Source organism: Lutjanus erythropterus, chromosome 1 (genome assembly GCF_056507025.1).
Source record: "Lutjanus erythropterus isolate fLutEry1 chromosome 1, fLutEry1.hap2, whole genome shotgun sequence".
Taxonomy (NCBI): Eukaryota; Metazoa; Chordata; class Actinopteri; order Lutjaniformes; family Lutjanidae; genus Lutjanus; species Lutjanus erythropterus.
In genome coordinates, this window is record NC_139317.1 from 36,498,639 (window position 1) to 36,515,243 (window position 16,605).

General features: G+C 39.3%; 1 protein-coding gene across 7 annotated transcripts in view; it reads left to right on the top strand.

Moving 5' to 3' along the window:
* The window catches only part of LOC146333220 (transcription initiation factor TFIID subunit 4), a 122,000-nt gene that overhangs the window by 6,939 nt on the left and 98,456 nt on the right, over positions 1–16,605 (top strand). For 4 of the 7 annotated variants that reach the window (XM_084720977.1, XM_084720984.1, XM_084721030.1 and 1 more), the window contains exons 3-6: positions 11,400–11,549; positions 13,724–13,876; positions 15,593–15,715; positions 16,311–16,400. In XM_084720977.1, coding sequence (XP_084577103.1) covers positions 11,400–11,549; positions 13,724–13,876; positions 15,593–15,715; positions 16,311–16,400 — 516 coding nt within the window. The remainder of the gene's footprint in view (positions 1–11,399; positions 11,550–13,723; positions 13,877–15,592; positions 15,716–16,310; positions 16,401–16,605) is intronic. The other 3 variants (XM_084720994.1, XM_084721012.1, XM_084721021.1) reach the window with 3 other exon arrangements.

A 16,605-nucleotide genomic window follows, 5' to 3' on the forward strand; every position in this document is an offset into this window, starting at 1 on the left:
TTTCATGAGTGACCCGAAAATAAGAAAAAAATGTGTTTTCATTACTTTAGAATGGCCTGTTTATATCAACAAAGGGTGCTGGTCATCTTCCAGAGAAGGTGCCATGTTAAATCGCCATGTTTGTCCTAGGGATGTAGGTGATTAGTTGTATGATTAAATGTTGCCAGTCTCACTAGTAGGCACTAGAAATACTAGACAGTTAAGCTACTGATTAGTATTTTTTTTTATGTACGTCAGGCAACTGTTGCCTCCAAGATGTTACGCAGCGGCCTGCCACTAGCCGTGGTTGCAGCCCCGGCAGACACCAGCCCCCCTCTCCCCTTGTTAATACCTGCACAGCCCGGATCTTGGTATCAGTAAAGTGGGACAGATAACCACTTGACCAGAGAATTGTGTAACCACATTCAGGACAGACTTGTGGATGTTAACCTGCAAGTAGAGCAGGATGCAGACTGCTAACATTGATCACGCTGGGCGGCAGCTTCTGATAAACAATGTTGTTTACCCGCAGATGCTGTGATCTTACTCAGTCTAAAAAATTTTACACATTTAATGAGTTGTTGTCATGTTTTGTGGGATAATGTGCTGTGTTTATAATGCATGGTGCAAATAATGATACACATACTATTTTTTTCAGAAATTGTTTAACTTAATAAATTGTGCAAAATTTTTATATTTTCTTACTGTTAGACTAGCTGACTAGTTTAAATTCAAATTTCTGTTTAGTCGACAGGGAAATTAGCCACCAGGAACATCCTTAGTTTCGACAGTAGCCCAGACAAACCAAATACTGACACTAGATACCTTTCACATTTTCAGTGAGTTTCTTGGCTACTTTAGGTTCTTCTACACACTTAAAAGGGGAGAATGAGGCGAGGTCTTTACAATCTGCAAGTTCACTGCTAGATGCCACATGATCCTAGACACTTTAAATTAAAGTCCGCTCAGCATTTCATCAGTGCTGTCTTAACATTATCTTCCCGACCCCCGGAGTGCAGAGGAGAGAGCAGGACCGTTCAGTAACAAACTGTCACAGTCAACGATTGTAGAAATCCAAGATTACATGAAACAACATTAAAGAATTTCAGAACAGAGCAGTAATAGTTATTATTATGATCTTCCAAAACTGTGCATACTGTATATCTTAAAGTACGACTTTAGGTTTAATATAGTTTTTGTGTTAAAAATGCAGAAAGGAACGTGACTGTGGTCAGGGTCCGACATTCCATTCCATATCATAATAACAGTCCTAATCATAATGCAGGCCAAGTTCATTGTAAACAAAACTTAAATACCACTGATCAGCAGACTCATTTCTTTACATTAATATTCATCAGGTACTTTGCGTTGACATTTATGGTTGAATGTGGACATTTAAAGGGGGCAATATAAGGCTGACCTATGTGTGCATATTACCAGGTGGACTGTATAAAGGGAGCTGCCTGCAGGTGTGCGTGCACATGGTTTTATAAATCAGATTTTTTTGGTGCATCCATGTCTATTGATAACATAACATGTAATAACATAACACTGGTAATTAGCATGTCCTGGTGAAAGGGTCTGAATGCACATGCACTCTGCTTTGGGCTGAAAATGTGTAAATCTGTAATGTGCAGACGTCTGTAAATTCTCAGCATTATTATCTAGTGGAAATAATTAAAGCAAACGAAAGGATTAAATGTTTCTTAATGGGCGGAGAAAATGATCAAATCTGTAATAATATAGAAAATTTCACAAGTAGATCTTAAAGATTGGTATCAAGATCAGATCAAGCATATTTTAAAGACTCTGTATCAGTATAAAGACAGTGTATGCAGATACTTTCTTTACTGTACTTCACTATGTTTTGTCTGCCTCAGCCTGCTCGTGTTGCAGTACTCTGTGCTCCCAGCCGGGTTTTATGCTACAAACATTTAGCTCCATATCTGAACGAAAATTAGTGTGTGAATGTTAAAAATTAAACTCAATATTAAAGGACTTGAAATGGCATTGGGCCCAAAAAACTTTTATCAGGACAACTCTATGTATTATGTAGCATATGTAAAAAAAACTTTGTGAAAAATACATTGGCAGAAAACTAAACACAGAGCAGTTTTTCTTTACTCAAGAAAAGCTGACTTTTTGGTTTTTGATTTCAGTTACATGGTTTTGATTGGACATTTCTATGGAGTGGACTGAAAACTGAAATCAAAATTGAAGATCACACACATCCTGTAGGACTATGGACAGCTTTTGGTGCTGAAATAAGACCTAATAAAGTTGAAAACATAAAGAACAGATTAAAAAAAATCATCAATTAAATTTAGCTAAAGAGATTTGTGTCTCGGAAGCAAGCAGTTTTATAAATGAAGCTATTTTATGTGAAAACATTTTAAGGAAACAATATTCAAATAAAATAATTCAGCCATACAGACATCTGTATCCACTCCACCTATGCTATAAACTTTTTCTGGTACAGAGCAACTTTATTGTCAGATCAACACATCTCGACCTTCCTCACAAAACACACCACAAAAAACACTCACATAATTTGTATATGAAGTTAAAAAAAAAAAAGCGAACGTTAAAAATAATTTATTCAATCACCCAAGTTGTTGTTAATGTCAGACTAAAAAGAGAGAAGATGTTTTCTATCACAAATGTGTATTTTAGAAGGCCCTGAATGAGGATTTCTCAATTAAAGACTACTTAAAGTGGTATTTTTAGTTCTTGAAGATTTCCTCATCTTTTTATTTATTTGGTTTTAAAACGTATCTTGTTGCTCTCCATCTCTCTTTTTAATTAATTTTTAAAATTAGCTTAAGCATTTTGAAGACACTAAAGGTGTATGCATGTAGCATGTTTGAGTGTACCACAGTGTATGACCACAGTTTCAGTTAGGAGCTCATCTATACAGCCTGCAGTGCTGCCCCTTGGATGCACCTCTCTTGTTTATGGAGCAGATATGGTGTCACCCATGTCCATTGTTGGCCTCTCCACTTGCTTCTATGCCAGTTTGGGAGTGTGATTGGTTTGAAGCTGTGTGGCCACGTGCCCGGCCCATCTGTGTGTGGGTGCCCCATTGGCTGAGATGTATATAGACTATATGTGTATGATTGTGTTTCATATTTATTTATTTTCTGTGTCTTTTTCAACATTTGACTGCGGTGTGTTTTGCAATGACCCTGAAGAAGATCACAGGTTGAAACACATTGGTCTGACAATGAAGTTGTTCTGTGTAGCCCACTTCAAATAGACCTCCTCAGATTTTTTCCTTTATCCATTTACCTCTGAAGTAGGTGAAGATGTGCCAGAAAAGCCTGCCATGCTTTTACAGTCTTGCTTCCGCACCAAACAGCGATTGAAATTAAAGATGTCCCGTTGTTCTGGGGACAATACAAGTAGTACCTGGGGCACAAACTTATCATCACAAATTAAGTTATTAGGTTTAATTGTCATGGATGCACTGGTGTCAGATCGGTTCTTGCTACCAGCCCATATATAAAGTTCAGATATCGTAATCACTATGGGGAAGGAAAACTGGTATTGGTGCATCTCTACCATTAACTCAGGCACTAGAGAAGAATTGAAGTTGGTGCTGCAGAACAGCTGCTCATTATTTCAGATTGTTGAGTTTAATGCAGAGAATGGTGTTCTGAATTTGGATTAGTGAAGTAGAATAAAAATAAACAGTTTTCATTTATTTTACGCATGCAAAGGGCGTTGACCTCAGACCTCTTTGTATGAGAGCAACCTGTGGTTGTGCCAACAGATGTTCCATGACTGAGAGTGTGACACTGTACAGACACATTTCCTTTATGTTTCAGTCTTTTAAGCTCTGTAGAATTTCTGTCAATGTTAATGCCACAACTGGTGACCTTTGTCAGCTCTAATCCGACTGATTGGACTGGTGTGTGAACTGGAGAATCTTTGATCTAATTATGTGTGGGGACACACAGTTGAGGTGTTGGGTGGGCACCACCTCATTAAGGGAACAGCTTCGCTCTCCTCTAGCCCCTAATTGGGATGTGATTAATATGTTAAACTGTGTAATTATAATGAATGAGTATTCTTGATTATTTTACGTATAGATTAAACTGAGATTAATAGGTGAATTAATGTCTCAAGGCTCCTTAATGACTCCATGGGGTCCTCTCATCAAAATTTAACGAGCCACTGAATCATTAATTGGAATTTGCTTATTATCACCTGTGGATACATCATTCATGTAAAAACTTGGGCTTGTGCTGCCGGGTCCACACCTTTGGAACTTAATTGCCTTTAATAATGAGATTACTGGATAGTTAGTCTCTCACAGTTTCTCTGTAAATCAAACAGGACGGCTGGAATGACAGATGATTATTTCAGATTTTGATTAGAGCATTTTAATCTCTATCGACTTGTGTTTTTCGTACTGACCTCAGAATGTCTGACACTGATGTATCAGACGGATTGATTTGCTCGCATTAGTGCATCTCTAGTATACATACATTTTTAGAATACAACTGACTTAAAAATTAATTTGTCTGCGAGGCATTTAAAACAGATTGGCTGGGAATTGGAATTTATCATTGTTTTCAGGTCACTGCAGTGGTACAGTTGAGATAATTATAGGTGGGGAGCTGCAACTAATGATTTTTATTATCACTTAATCTACTAATTATTTTCTTGATAAACTGAGTAATTGATTGGTCTGTAAAATGTCAGACAATAATAAAACAATACCCATTTCAATTTCCCAAATCCCAAACGGACTCATTCAAAGTGCTTGTTTTGTCTGACCACAGGTTCAAAATTCAAATTCTAAGTCATTAGTCATGCAGATATTAAATTCACAAATGAAGAAAACCGGAAAATATTCATATTTTTTGAGGTGGAAACTGTGAATTTATGGAATTTTTGCTTCAAAAACTTAAAATCATGTTATGGAAACTTTCTGCATTAAAATGTCTAAAACCCCTATATATTTGGTTGAGTTGTGTACTTACATTATCCCAAATGTTTCCAACAAATGCAGAGAAATCAGTAGTTTATTCAAGGTAACGATGTATTTCCTACATGTAACGTGAATAAAACTTAAATATTACCTCGTCCATGAACATGACTTCTGCCTGAGTCATGTCAGATAGATTTTCATCAGCCATGCTGGTTGTTTAAAAGTGAAAATAACTCGGAAAATAACTAAATAACTCCATTATCCCGTGCCACTTCAGAACATCATCGAACTACAGCTTTTGTCATTGCTTTAATGTGAGAGAGACTCCTATTGGCAGAACTTACATATATATAATGTGTAATCAGTTGTTGATTGATTGTCTCTGTCAGTTGACTAATAGATTAATCATTTACTTGTTTTGGCTCTAATGACAGGTTAAGTTGTCAGTTAAAGAAAAAGTGCACAATAAGTCCTCAAATCCAATAACTGATAATTACCTGCTTCTCATGGCCAATGCTGATAATATTCGTTTGTTTGTTAATTTGTTCATATTTTTACAATAAGTTCATATAACCTGTAGTTTAGGGTGAGGAAAGGCCCAAATGCAGTGAGCAAAGATGGATGATTTAATATTCCAGCTCCGACCAAATGAAATCTGACATCATCATGACAACGAATACAAAGAACAGTTCTGACTCTCCACATTTTCAGTTAGACTTTATAAATACACTTGCTTTCATGGAGCATTTTACCTAAGAAATCAAATTAAATGCTTTGACATAATTTATCAAATCAGATCTTAATGTAGCTAATATTTATCAGCTAATATATGATGAGACACAAATCTGCCAATAATTTATTGACCCTGATATTTATCATGTATTCCTTGGTTTTGGACTGCTGGTTGGACCAAATAAGCAATTTGAAAATGTCACTTTGGGCTGTGGGAAATTGTGATGAGCATTTTCACATTTTTTGACATTGTATTTACCAAATGATTAATCGTGAAAACAATCGACAGATGAATCAGTAATGAAAATAATTGTTAGTTGCAGCCCTATTCATCTTTGACCTAGGCGAGGTCAACACTGAAGTGAGATGGGATGTTGGCATTAATTGATGTTGGCTATAATAAAAGACTAAAAAGATGTTAAACTGTCCTGTGATCATCTGATCTTTCTGGCATGCTGCATACTATTGAAAGCACCACTAATCTTGTACTCGTTTAAATTCAATTTGCAGCCAATGTTTCTTCAAGCTTTCTAATAATGCAAGTAATGCAATACAAGTGGCTTATAAATAACTCTTGGTTATAACCATCTGATCTGATCACGGTTGGCCAAAAACACAGTAATTTCACAAACTGCTTAAGACGTAAGTCTGTTTTTCATTCAAAGCTAAGAGCTCAATATTATTACAGAAGTTCTTCCAACACGCTCTTTGTTTTGGCCTGTCAAGGCTGGAGTAAAGAGGCCCTCTAAAGATCTTAAGTGCCTGTTCATCAGATCTCTGAGCACGAGGACAAAAGACTGACACTAGAGGGCAGCATTTCATTGTCTTTTTCAGTATGACTAGACTTTCCTCTGTGGTTCCACTTCTGATTTCACCCCTGAATTAAACTGTCTTTTTATACTCAGAGATTACAATAATGTGCCATTAATGCTTTTAAATCTGACAATAAATGCCCAGGAAATGCACCCTACAGTACCAAAGAAATACATAATCTATAGCAGTGCGATTATTTTGAGTATATAATCCTGGTGTTTGTTATAGCCATCATACAGCAGCAGTAAAACTGGAGGGTAGTATTATGTTGTTCTCAGGCAGTATTGCTACAGTACAGAGCTGTCTGAGGCAAAATAACACATTTCAAAACTGAGATTTAAGGAAAATTCTGTCTTCAGTTACCCTGATACTTTCGTAGTATAAGAAACTTCATGCTTATACATCCTATGGCAGGTGTACATGTTAGCCAGACAGAAGTCCACATCAGTTACACAACAGCCGCCCCCGCCTGCTTCTGTACTCATATCCAGCCAACCTGTATCCATCCTGATATGAACCCCTCTCAAAAGAGTCGCAGATTGTCATCGCCTCTCGCAGTCACACTGATGACAAATTAGCGGGCCGCGGCATTGCCTTCTCGACAGGAAAAGCAGAAGCAGGGAAATGAAAGGGAATGGTGTTTATTCCCAGAGCTCAACCCCTCTGTCGGCCTGTCACTCTTCCCATGACCCTGAGGGGAGAAACGGAAGGCATCCTGAGCTTCCTTCCTTCCATACCTGTTAAATCATTCATCATCCAACTGCCTGATTATTTTAAAAAGCTAACAAGGCTTTGGTTCTCGAGTGTGTTTGTGTGCGAGTGTCTGTCTGTGTGTGTGAGAGGGAGAGAGAGTGAGCAAGAGAGAGGCATAGCTAGCGGTGGGATGCACCCCGTGGCTCTTACCAACCCCCCTTTACCCCCACCGCCACCCCCATCCCCTCATACAACCACTTCCCCCAACTCCTCAGTCAGTACAACATTCTTTTGCATCCTACAAAACTTTTAGTGGAGGGGAAACTCCCTCCTCCTCCTCCTCCTCCTCCTCCTCCTCACTCTTATCCTACTTCTTCTCCTCTACGCTCCTCTCCCTGCCTCTGTCCTTGGCACGGTTGTGTGTCTGTTTGTGTGTTTTCATTTGTGTGCAAGACAAGTGCAGTTCATCATGCTCCTGAATGTGTGTGTGGTCTCTCTGCTGTCTGTGTGTCAGTGCTTGTCAAGTGTGTGTGTGTGAGTGCTTTGGCCCGTCTGTGAATGGAAGGCTGTGTTCCAGAGGTCAGGGCCGAGGCCCTCTTGGGTTGTCTTGGCCCATTGACAGGATAGCAGCCAGTGAGTGTGTATATATGTATGTGTCTGTGTGAGTGTATTTGTCTTAATGTGTGTGTGTGTATGTGTGTGTGTGTGTGTGTGTGATTAGCCACTGGGCACCACCAGGGTTCTGGGGCAGTTAGCACTCATCACCAAGCCTTCCTATTTGCTCTCATGCCTTTAGTAAGCTACGAAACAAACCTGAGTCATGACAAATTATAGCATGCATCTTTAGAGTGTCGCAATTTCAAAATTAAATCGAAAATTGGTCAAAATGAGTTTTAAATTTGAGGAATCAAATCGATTCTTGACACCACGTAGTGCAAACATCTCCATGAAGTGCATGTACCATATAAGCCCACTTGCAGCTGTTGAGTCACATACATTAAAAAAAAACTACATCAGCATTTTTGCTGAATGATGTTTCTTCAAATTAATCTGTTTGTTAAGTAAAATACACTTTTTACTAGGAGCCAATGTCCCCACTGGTCCCACAAGAAGTAAAAAAAAATGGTGATTTTAGTATCCTTTTAGCATATTTCTGTTTTTGTGAATGTTGTCTGTTGTCATTTGCTATTATAATTTAAAAGATTAGAGCTTTCCACAAGACATATTGGAATATTACTTTAATTAAAGAGATATTTTCTTTTGAAATCAAAATCTGACTTTTAGCAGACTAGCAAACAGACCACATGCTGCATCAATACAGTAGTTTGGTTAATTACAATGACATTAAGTTTACTAAACATGTATAAATTCAATTTTTATATGCTATCTATTATTTTTGCTGTTAAATGGACAATAAATGTGTATTTTTTGTCTTTTTTACCAGGTGGGCAAAACAATCATACTGTCTGGGGTGAATGTAAATGAGTGCAGCTAATTATTTCTCAGCATGATCAGTTAATGCTTTTCTTTAATGTTAGTGTATCATATATAGATTTATTTCATTTTTATAATGTCATGTGCTTAAAATAGAATAAAATGCTCTGTCTTTTAATCATAATTCCACAGCTGTTCCCTTTAAGCTCACCTGCTCCCATTAAGCTTATTTGACTGTTTTAATGGAGATTGTCTGCTCTTTGACTGTCAAACCATTTTCCTCACTAATTTTGACCACATCAAACACCCACATTTAAATATCAGTGATACTTCACGGGTCTGTTTATCAGTATTGCTCCACAATGAGTTGAGTGGTTTTAAAATTTGCATTGACAATGTTTTCAAACTGTTATTCTAATGCACTATTTGGAAATAGTTTGCCATTCCACATGTATTATATAATGTACTTGGTATTGATTTTTCAGCCTAATAATGTGCATCTTAGTTCTCAGGTTGAAACAAATAACAGGCAATGACACAAATTCAAAAATCACAGCTATGATCAGCACTAGACATCGTGCTTATTATGTGCACGAATTAACAATGAAATGAAACACACCTACCCAAGAAACATTTGAGCAGCCCAATGTCTGGTTACTTTTGGTCTTCTAAATCTGGAGGAACGTGTGTAAACGGCGCTGCAGTTCCAGTACAGTTCAGTGTGGACGTACACCTCCTCAAATTAAAGCTGATTTTCAGCACTCATAACTTCCACTTATTAATGTTTCATTTCAAATCAGCTGTGCTAGAGTAAAGTGCCTGTAATACAGCACTGAAAAGAATCAGTTCAGGACTCAAGTAATTACTAACAACACTACATTTGTAGAGGAATATAACCAGACTAGTGTCTCTTGTATAGCCTGTGTACTACCTGATCTGTTGGTACTGAGAGGTTTATCAGAGGTTTTCTTTCTCTGTCATGTGTCAGTATGTTGTTTTGTGAGGCGTGCAACTGGTCTTAAACCTCCCATCATCACAACAGATTGCTCAACTTTCATGGCACTATGTTCTGTAATAATGAGGCCCTTATTACAGGTGATATCAGATTCAAATATAGTTAAGTCTTATATTTATTTATTTACTCATTCACCAGTTCATTTTCTTTTAAATTACATTTTTCTGCAATATAAAATGAAAAAAATGTGTTTAACTCATTTTAGCGTGCATAAACTCATGATCAGAGTAATCAGAGTATCAAAAAGAGAGTAGCGGTCAACACAAAATGCTTCCTCTCAAACAATTAAACAAGAATCTCCCTGCCTGTATCCATGTGACCCACTATCACCACAATCACACAATAAATGATAATATCATGAACACTAACAAATAATACTAAAATATTAACCATCACACATCTGAATATTAATCCAACAATATATTCCTCTCTGAATTCATTCATGGCTCCTGCAGTACCTTTTGCTGTGACATTTAAGTCAGGTCTGTCATTATGAGACAGCATCAGGAACAGACACACAGTCGTATTTAGAGGTGGAACTGGGTCTTTCTCTCTAGCTCTGCAGATGGCTTCTTATTTCTTTATTAGCTGTATTAGTCATACCAAATATTATGGTGTCTGCAGGTTTCATTAAAACAAATTAAAATTAGATAAGCTAATTTCTCACTTGAAATACAGTGTTGCAAGAAACAACAGCCTTTACAAACTAATCATCTTATGTCTGTGTGTCATAGTGAAAGCTTATCAATGCTGAGGCCTTAAATAACTTGAATGTAGGCAGTGAAATTAAGACAGTGTGAAACTTTCTTAATAATTTGTTGCCAAACGTCTCTGATGTCTCAGGCATCAGTGAATTAAGAGTTCAGTCTGTTGCATAGTTGGTCTTTCATGACTTTAGATTTGTGGTCCTCAATCTTTATTTCAATAACTTTTAAACATGTTTTCAGCCAAGTACCACCTGATCAGTGCAAAACATATGGTAGAAAACAAATGCCTGTATTAAATGCTACAATACAGAGCTGTGCCATCAGTGTCATCAGTGAGGTAAATCCAATTAAAACCTGATACCGACTGCATTTTGTTGCCTCTGTAAAGATGGCTTACTGTATGCTGCAACATTTAGCCAAAAAGACGCCATCTTGTGTGTACACAGACAATCAGACATCTGCTGCTGTTCCCTCTGGACTAGCAAACCACCAAGTTTCTTGTGTGCTTAAACATGCTGGTAAGATTTTACTAAGGTCAAATTATTTGCAAGAATTTTCCGACTTTGTTCTCCTGTTCTTAGAGCAGGAAAGCAAGAGACATAATTTTCCCTGTTAGTAAGACCATCCCTACATTAGCTTCTGTATAGGGAAATGTCACTGGTATAGTTGGCTGTCAGGAGACTTCAGCAGTATGACACCATGACACACTGCCACCTGACTAAACGTGCTCCTCTTTCGTTCAGTCTTCAGCACCACCAACATTCTGCCACCTTCTTTCTTCTTTCCTGCTGTCATGACCTTTCCTCATCTGTCTGCGAGGCACGCTACTGCTCTTTTCTTCCTCTGTTGTTCTGTCTCTCTCGTGCTGTCCCAGTCTTTTCCCTGCCCTCTGTTCACTTCATCTTCACTCGTTCGTTCACCTCTGAAACTGAAACGGTCTCACCTTTACTGTATTTCTTTTGAGGTGCTTTGTGTTCATTTATCTCCCCTGTTTCCTAGTCCTCAGCCACTTTCTCTGATATCTTTATGCTCTCTTGTTTGTCCTTCTCTCCTCTCTGCCTCTGTGTGTTGCTCTCTTTCTTTGCTGCAGTCTCCCGTGACCTCTCAGACCACCAGGCAGTGTCCTTTGACCCCAGCCAAGATGGTACCTTCTGCCTCTCCCACTCCTTCCAGCCCTGCCCTCCAGACCTCCTCCTCTTCCTCCTCTTCCTCCTCCTCCTCCTGTCCTGCACTCCGCCCAGTGAGATAAGCCTCCTCCTTACTTGCCTGTTTTTCAATCCTCTGCCTCACATTTTCTTCCTTTAGCATCTCTGATGACTGATGCTAAGAAATAGTGTCTAGAGGTCACCCAGTCGGTTACGAACCAGATGAGAGATGCATTTAAACTGGCAAAGACCTTGGAATGTATATTGATGCCAGTCAAATTCAAATGGTTGTTGTCACCCAAAAAGGGGTGGGGACATGACACAACAAACTAACACTGTTACTATTAGTTTTCTGCAGAATGTCCTTGTTCATTTTTTGTTTGTGTTAAGTTATATTTTCTAACAAATTTGCATGAAGCTGTTTGGTGCCAACTTGCAACTTATGACTGCCCCCTTACCCCCCAGCACATAAAGTCCCAATCACAATTCATAATAGACTTTTGTCACAGGAGCCATTTTGACATGATAGTCAGGTAAACACAGGTGTTCCCAATGATACTCATGAAGTTTTCCTTTCCATTCAGGTCAAACAGAGTCAGGGTGCTGCTGTTGTGCATGTTGGTTCACTGGTAAAGCTCTGCTACACTAAATAAAGTGGGTCCTCGATTAGTAGTATTTGTAACACATGTGTTTACTATACTATTTTATATCAGTATGGCTGCTGTGAGGTCTTTCGTTTACGTTTTTATGAGCATTTACAAGTTGCTGTGGGATATAATCATTTGATTTTGGTTTTATTTCTAACACCATCTAGCCACCAGTTGTTTGCAGAGAAAATGGGAATAATAACTGACTTCCACCAACAGAAACAAGTATAGCTCTTGGGTATTTCTGCCCTGGCTACTCATCATAGCATCCTGTACTGTACACTGGCACTGGTGGAGGTAATATTTTAAGTTAACCTCTCCTGTTTCTGCAGAACTGCGGGTCTGAACAGACCCAGTGTTTTCTGTCCAAATACTGTATTCAGATTGTATCTTGATGCAGTTGAAATGCAGTGCAGATTTTATTTCTATGCTTAGATTTGAGTTTATTTGAGTAGGAGCTGTGATTCTGGCTAAACAGAAAACTCACTGTGAGAGGATCGCTGTGGCTGTTTGGCACCTTGTCTAGGCTAGTGCCGGGTATCACTGGGTTTTTTTCTGATACTGTTGCAGAAATGCTAAACACTGCCTGAACTGAAACTTAAAAAAATGCTTAATTTTTTTTTTTTTTGCACATTCTGGTGTTGGAATTCTTTTGAATATAATACAGCAACACTTTAGACTGTTAAGCTTGAGACCTTTTAGCTGTGTTTAAAGTGACTACTAGCTAATTGTGGATACAGAGCAAGTAATGTTTACTGGTGAAGGGATGTACAGTGATTTTTTGTTGCCTGTAATGCCCATTTCAGACCACCAGAGGCAAACATTGGACAGCTCAGGCATTTAAGACAAATCGAAATGAGGCACCAAAACCTTTGTTGCAATTCTGTCTGGTACATACAGTTTGTATAGGAACTGACACTGGGTTTCAGTTCCCAGCCTTCAAGCAAACCCTTCTGGAGATTTCTCGTTTTAGACACACTAACTAGCTTGGCCTTCAGTGCAGCTACAAAAGTATTTCAGTTCACACCATACTGCACGAGTACATCATATATATGGACCTACATGTGGCCTTGCCCCCATCCATATGTGGCTTGAGCGATCAGACCCTAATGTGTCCTCTATGCATTTTTGGGTGCATTCACACCTGTATTTAGAACTGTCCGCTTATGATTGCATCACATAAGATGTATTTTATTGCCAAGTGTGAACAGGCCCTGAGAGATTTCTAAGAGGTGATGAGGGCTTTAGAGTGAGAGACTGCTGACGGCACCTCCTCTGTTGAGCAAAATCTGTGTTCTGGATGTGAGATATTTTCTGGTCACATGAGAAAATAGACAATACATGGCTGATGTTTGGTATGACCAGGAACAAATCTTGATAGGTGGTTTCCCTTGTCAGGTAGGTGACTATGAAGAAAAGCTTTGATGGCCTCCCATCTTTCCCAGCCTCGAGCTTGTCACCACCTCCCCTTCCTCCTCCTTGTCTGTTAAGCGATGTCCACTGAAGTCAGGACACCAGATGTGACAGGAGCGCTGTGGCGCCTGCCTCCTGTTCTCTGTGGCCTTGCTGCGAGGGAGGCGTCACGTCCTGTTTATCTCTCTGTCTCTTCCTTGCTCTTCCAGAAGGGCCCCGTGGCACCGGCTGTGGCTGTGACGGCTCCACAGCAGACCCCCGTGGTTATGGCCCCCCAGGCCCTGGCCCAGGCTGCCTCCCAGCCAGTGCAGCCTCCGCAGACGGGCATCGCCGCGGCCCCCGGAGCTCCTGTCGTGTCCCAGGTCCGTTCTCTCTCTCTTTTTTCTCTCTCTCTCTCTCTCTGCAGCCCCCCATCCCCTTCACCGCCCACACTCCACCCTCAAGGGCGCAGGCACTGTCACATCTGCCAGCAGGCTGGCTGTGTCACAAGCTCAGCCCCGGACCCGCAGCCTCACCGCCTCACACAGCTGGCCGTGCACCGAGAGTCTCACACATGCCCACACACGTTCACACTCATACATTCACACAAGTGCATACCAACCCAAGGACATGCAGACGCAAACATAAAGGCACAGACCCACCATGGATTCAGGAACACATGGACAAACAGAGGCAGCCATAATAGATGTAAGCTCACACACTCGTTACTCGTACAGAGATACAGAATAACACACAGACAGAGACTCTCACATCTCCATCAGGCCGCAGAGCGCTCACAGGAGCTACAGTCTGTTGCCACTGGCAGTTTGAGTGGACAGGTGCCATGTCTCATTTGGCTACAAAGATGACTGGGCAGCGTGCTAAGTGTGCACTATGCTCTGATTTGTGACTGATGATTGTCAGTTTCATTATCAGTCCAAGTAATTTTAATTCTGTAGTGTCTTTGTCAGGTATTAATAAAAGAAATGCAGTACAGATACAAGCCCTGTTCCTAACTGCTTAGGATTTGACACAACATTTTCAAGGTCCAATGTGTGATATTTATGTGGGTTTATTGGCAGAACATTGTAGAAATGGACTATAATATTCTTAAATATGTTTCCATTACTATATATTCAGCTGAAAATAAGAATCATTGTGTTTCACATTGAAATGAGCCGGTTATATTGACTGAGGCTGCGGGTTGTCTTCCGCCACCACATCAACTATGTTGCACCATCATGCTTCTACAGTTGCTCAGAATGGACAAACCAAACACTGGCTCTGCATAGAGCCTTTGCATTTCACGCAAGTTTTGCAGCCACCATAGGCACTACACTGGGCCTATTCACTTACTTTTTTAGAAGGACCAAATTTGAGAAAAACATAAAGTGCCAAGGGGCTGGATGTTTAAATTTCTTATGTCTGTCTCCTGTGCCTGTAAAGTTAGAAATTTAAATATTTAAAACAGTGCACCTTTTTTGTATTTTTTGCCACTTATTCAAAATTGGAAAAGAAACATTTTGTACAAAAGTACTTGAAAAACAACAAACCTTTTCAATCATAGATTAGAAGTTGAAACAATGTTGCATTTTAAATGTTTTTCATTTAGTTTAACTCTCCTAAAGTTAAAACATTTAAAATAAATAAAATAAAATAAAATAAATATATATGTGCTTAACAGCATACATAATCAATGAATTAACCTTTTTCGCATTTGAAGATTTCTTTTCATATTTATAAATGATCAATGGCCGGATTGAGGTCTTTAAAGGGCCAGATTTGGCCCACGGGCCACCAATTGAATAGACCTGTCCTACATGCTTGGATGGGGAGAGCTCATTGCTGGATGCCACTAAATGTACGCACTGGCCCTTTAATTTTAAATTCTGGTCCTATATTATAAGTCTAGACTAATGGCAATATCAAAAAGAAAATTTGTTTAAATGATGGTTATCATCAGAGAAAAAAACTGATCATGAAGCATCTTAGACAATTTATAGCTCAAGCTGCCAGTATTTTGTCCTTGTTTCATTTTGCACAAAAGACAAATCATTTTTTTCTTCAAAAGATAAATCATTTTTTCTTATCTCCTACAGGAAATGCAAGAGAATGTCAAGAAGTGTAAGAATTTCCTGGCCACACTCATCAAGCTGGCATCTCACAATTCTCCGTCCCCTGAGACTTCCAAGAACGTCAAGGCTCTGGTTCAGGACCTGCTGGTGAGCTTCAAAAACCAACCAACAAACAAACAGTGTTCATATGGCCGTCACTGAAGTATTGCAGCTGTATAGTTGAGAAGGTTTTGGACACTGTCAGGAACTCTGGCCCAGATCATGTTGACTCATATTGTTCAGCATTTTTTGAAAAGAAAAAGAGTATTTTATTTATTAATGATTTATTTTTTTAATTTTTCTGATATTTACAACCATGACAGCTGGCTCTTTTCTGTGGCTACTCCAAATTTCTCATATATATCTGATGGACTACTGTTTATTTTTAGTGTGACTTAACTGTGTGAATTTTTGCAGTTTAAAATATAAGTAAGTTAAAGTTAACTCTTTATTGTGTTGTTGTACTGAATATTTGAAGCCTGTAGATGGCAGCATAAAACTCCTTCCAAAACCCTCTTTGCTCCATCATTAATTTTCATCTTATACACGGTTACACATTAATGAGCTGCACCCTGAGGTGGCAGGATGGGAGTTGAGCAGCTGACGATCAGCTCCGGTGATGGGATGTCATCTTGTTGTGTTCAAATCACCTCGGTGTGCTTAAACTAGTGGTCTGTTTATGCTTTTAACTTTCACCTGACAGGATGCCAAGATCGAACCGGAGGAGTTCACCAGCCGGCTGCAGACTGAGCTCAAGTCCTCTCCGCAGCCTTACCTGGTGCCCTTTCTCAAGGTGTGTTTCTTGCTTGTAAACCGTCTTTCAAACTGTGTTATCAACTTTAAACTGCCTCCCACACCGACTGAGGCATTTGTTGAACTAGATTCCTTAATCTGACCTCTAAACTGCTCCTGAAGCAGATTCTTTAAACTAGTGGCTCCAAATGGTCTTCCTCATGTCTCAAAACTTGATCACAAACTAGTCTGAGGACAGTTACCTC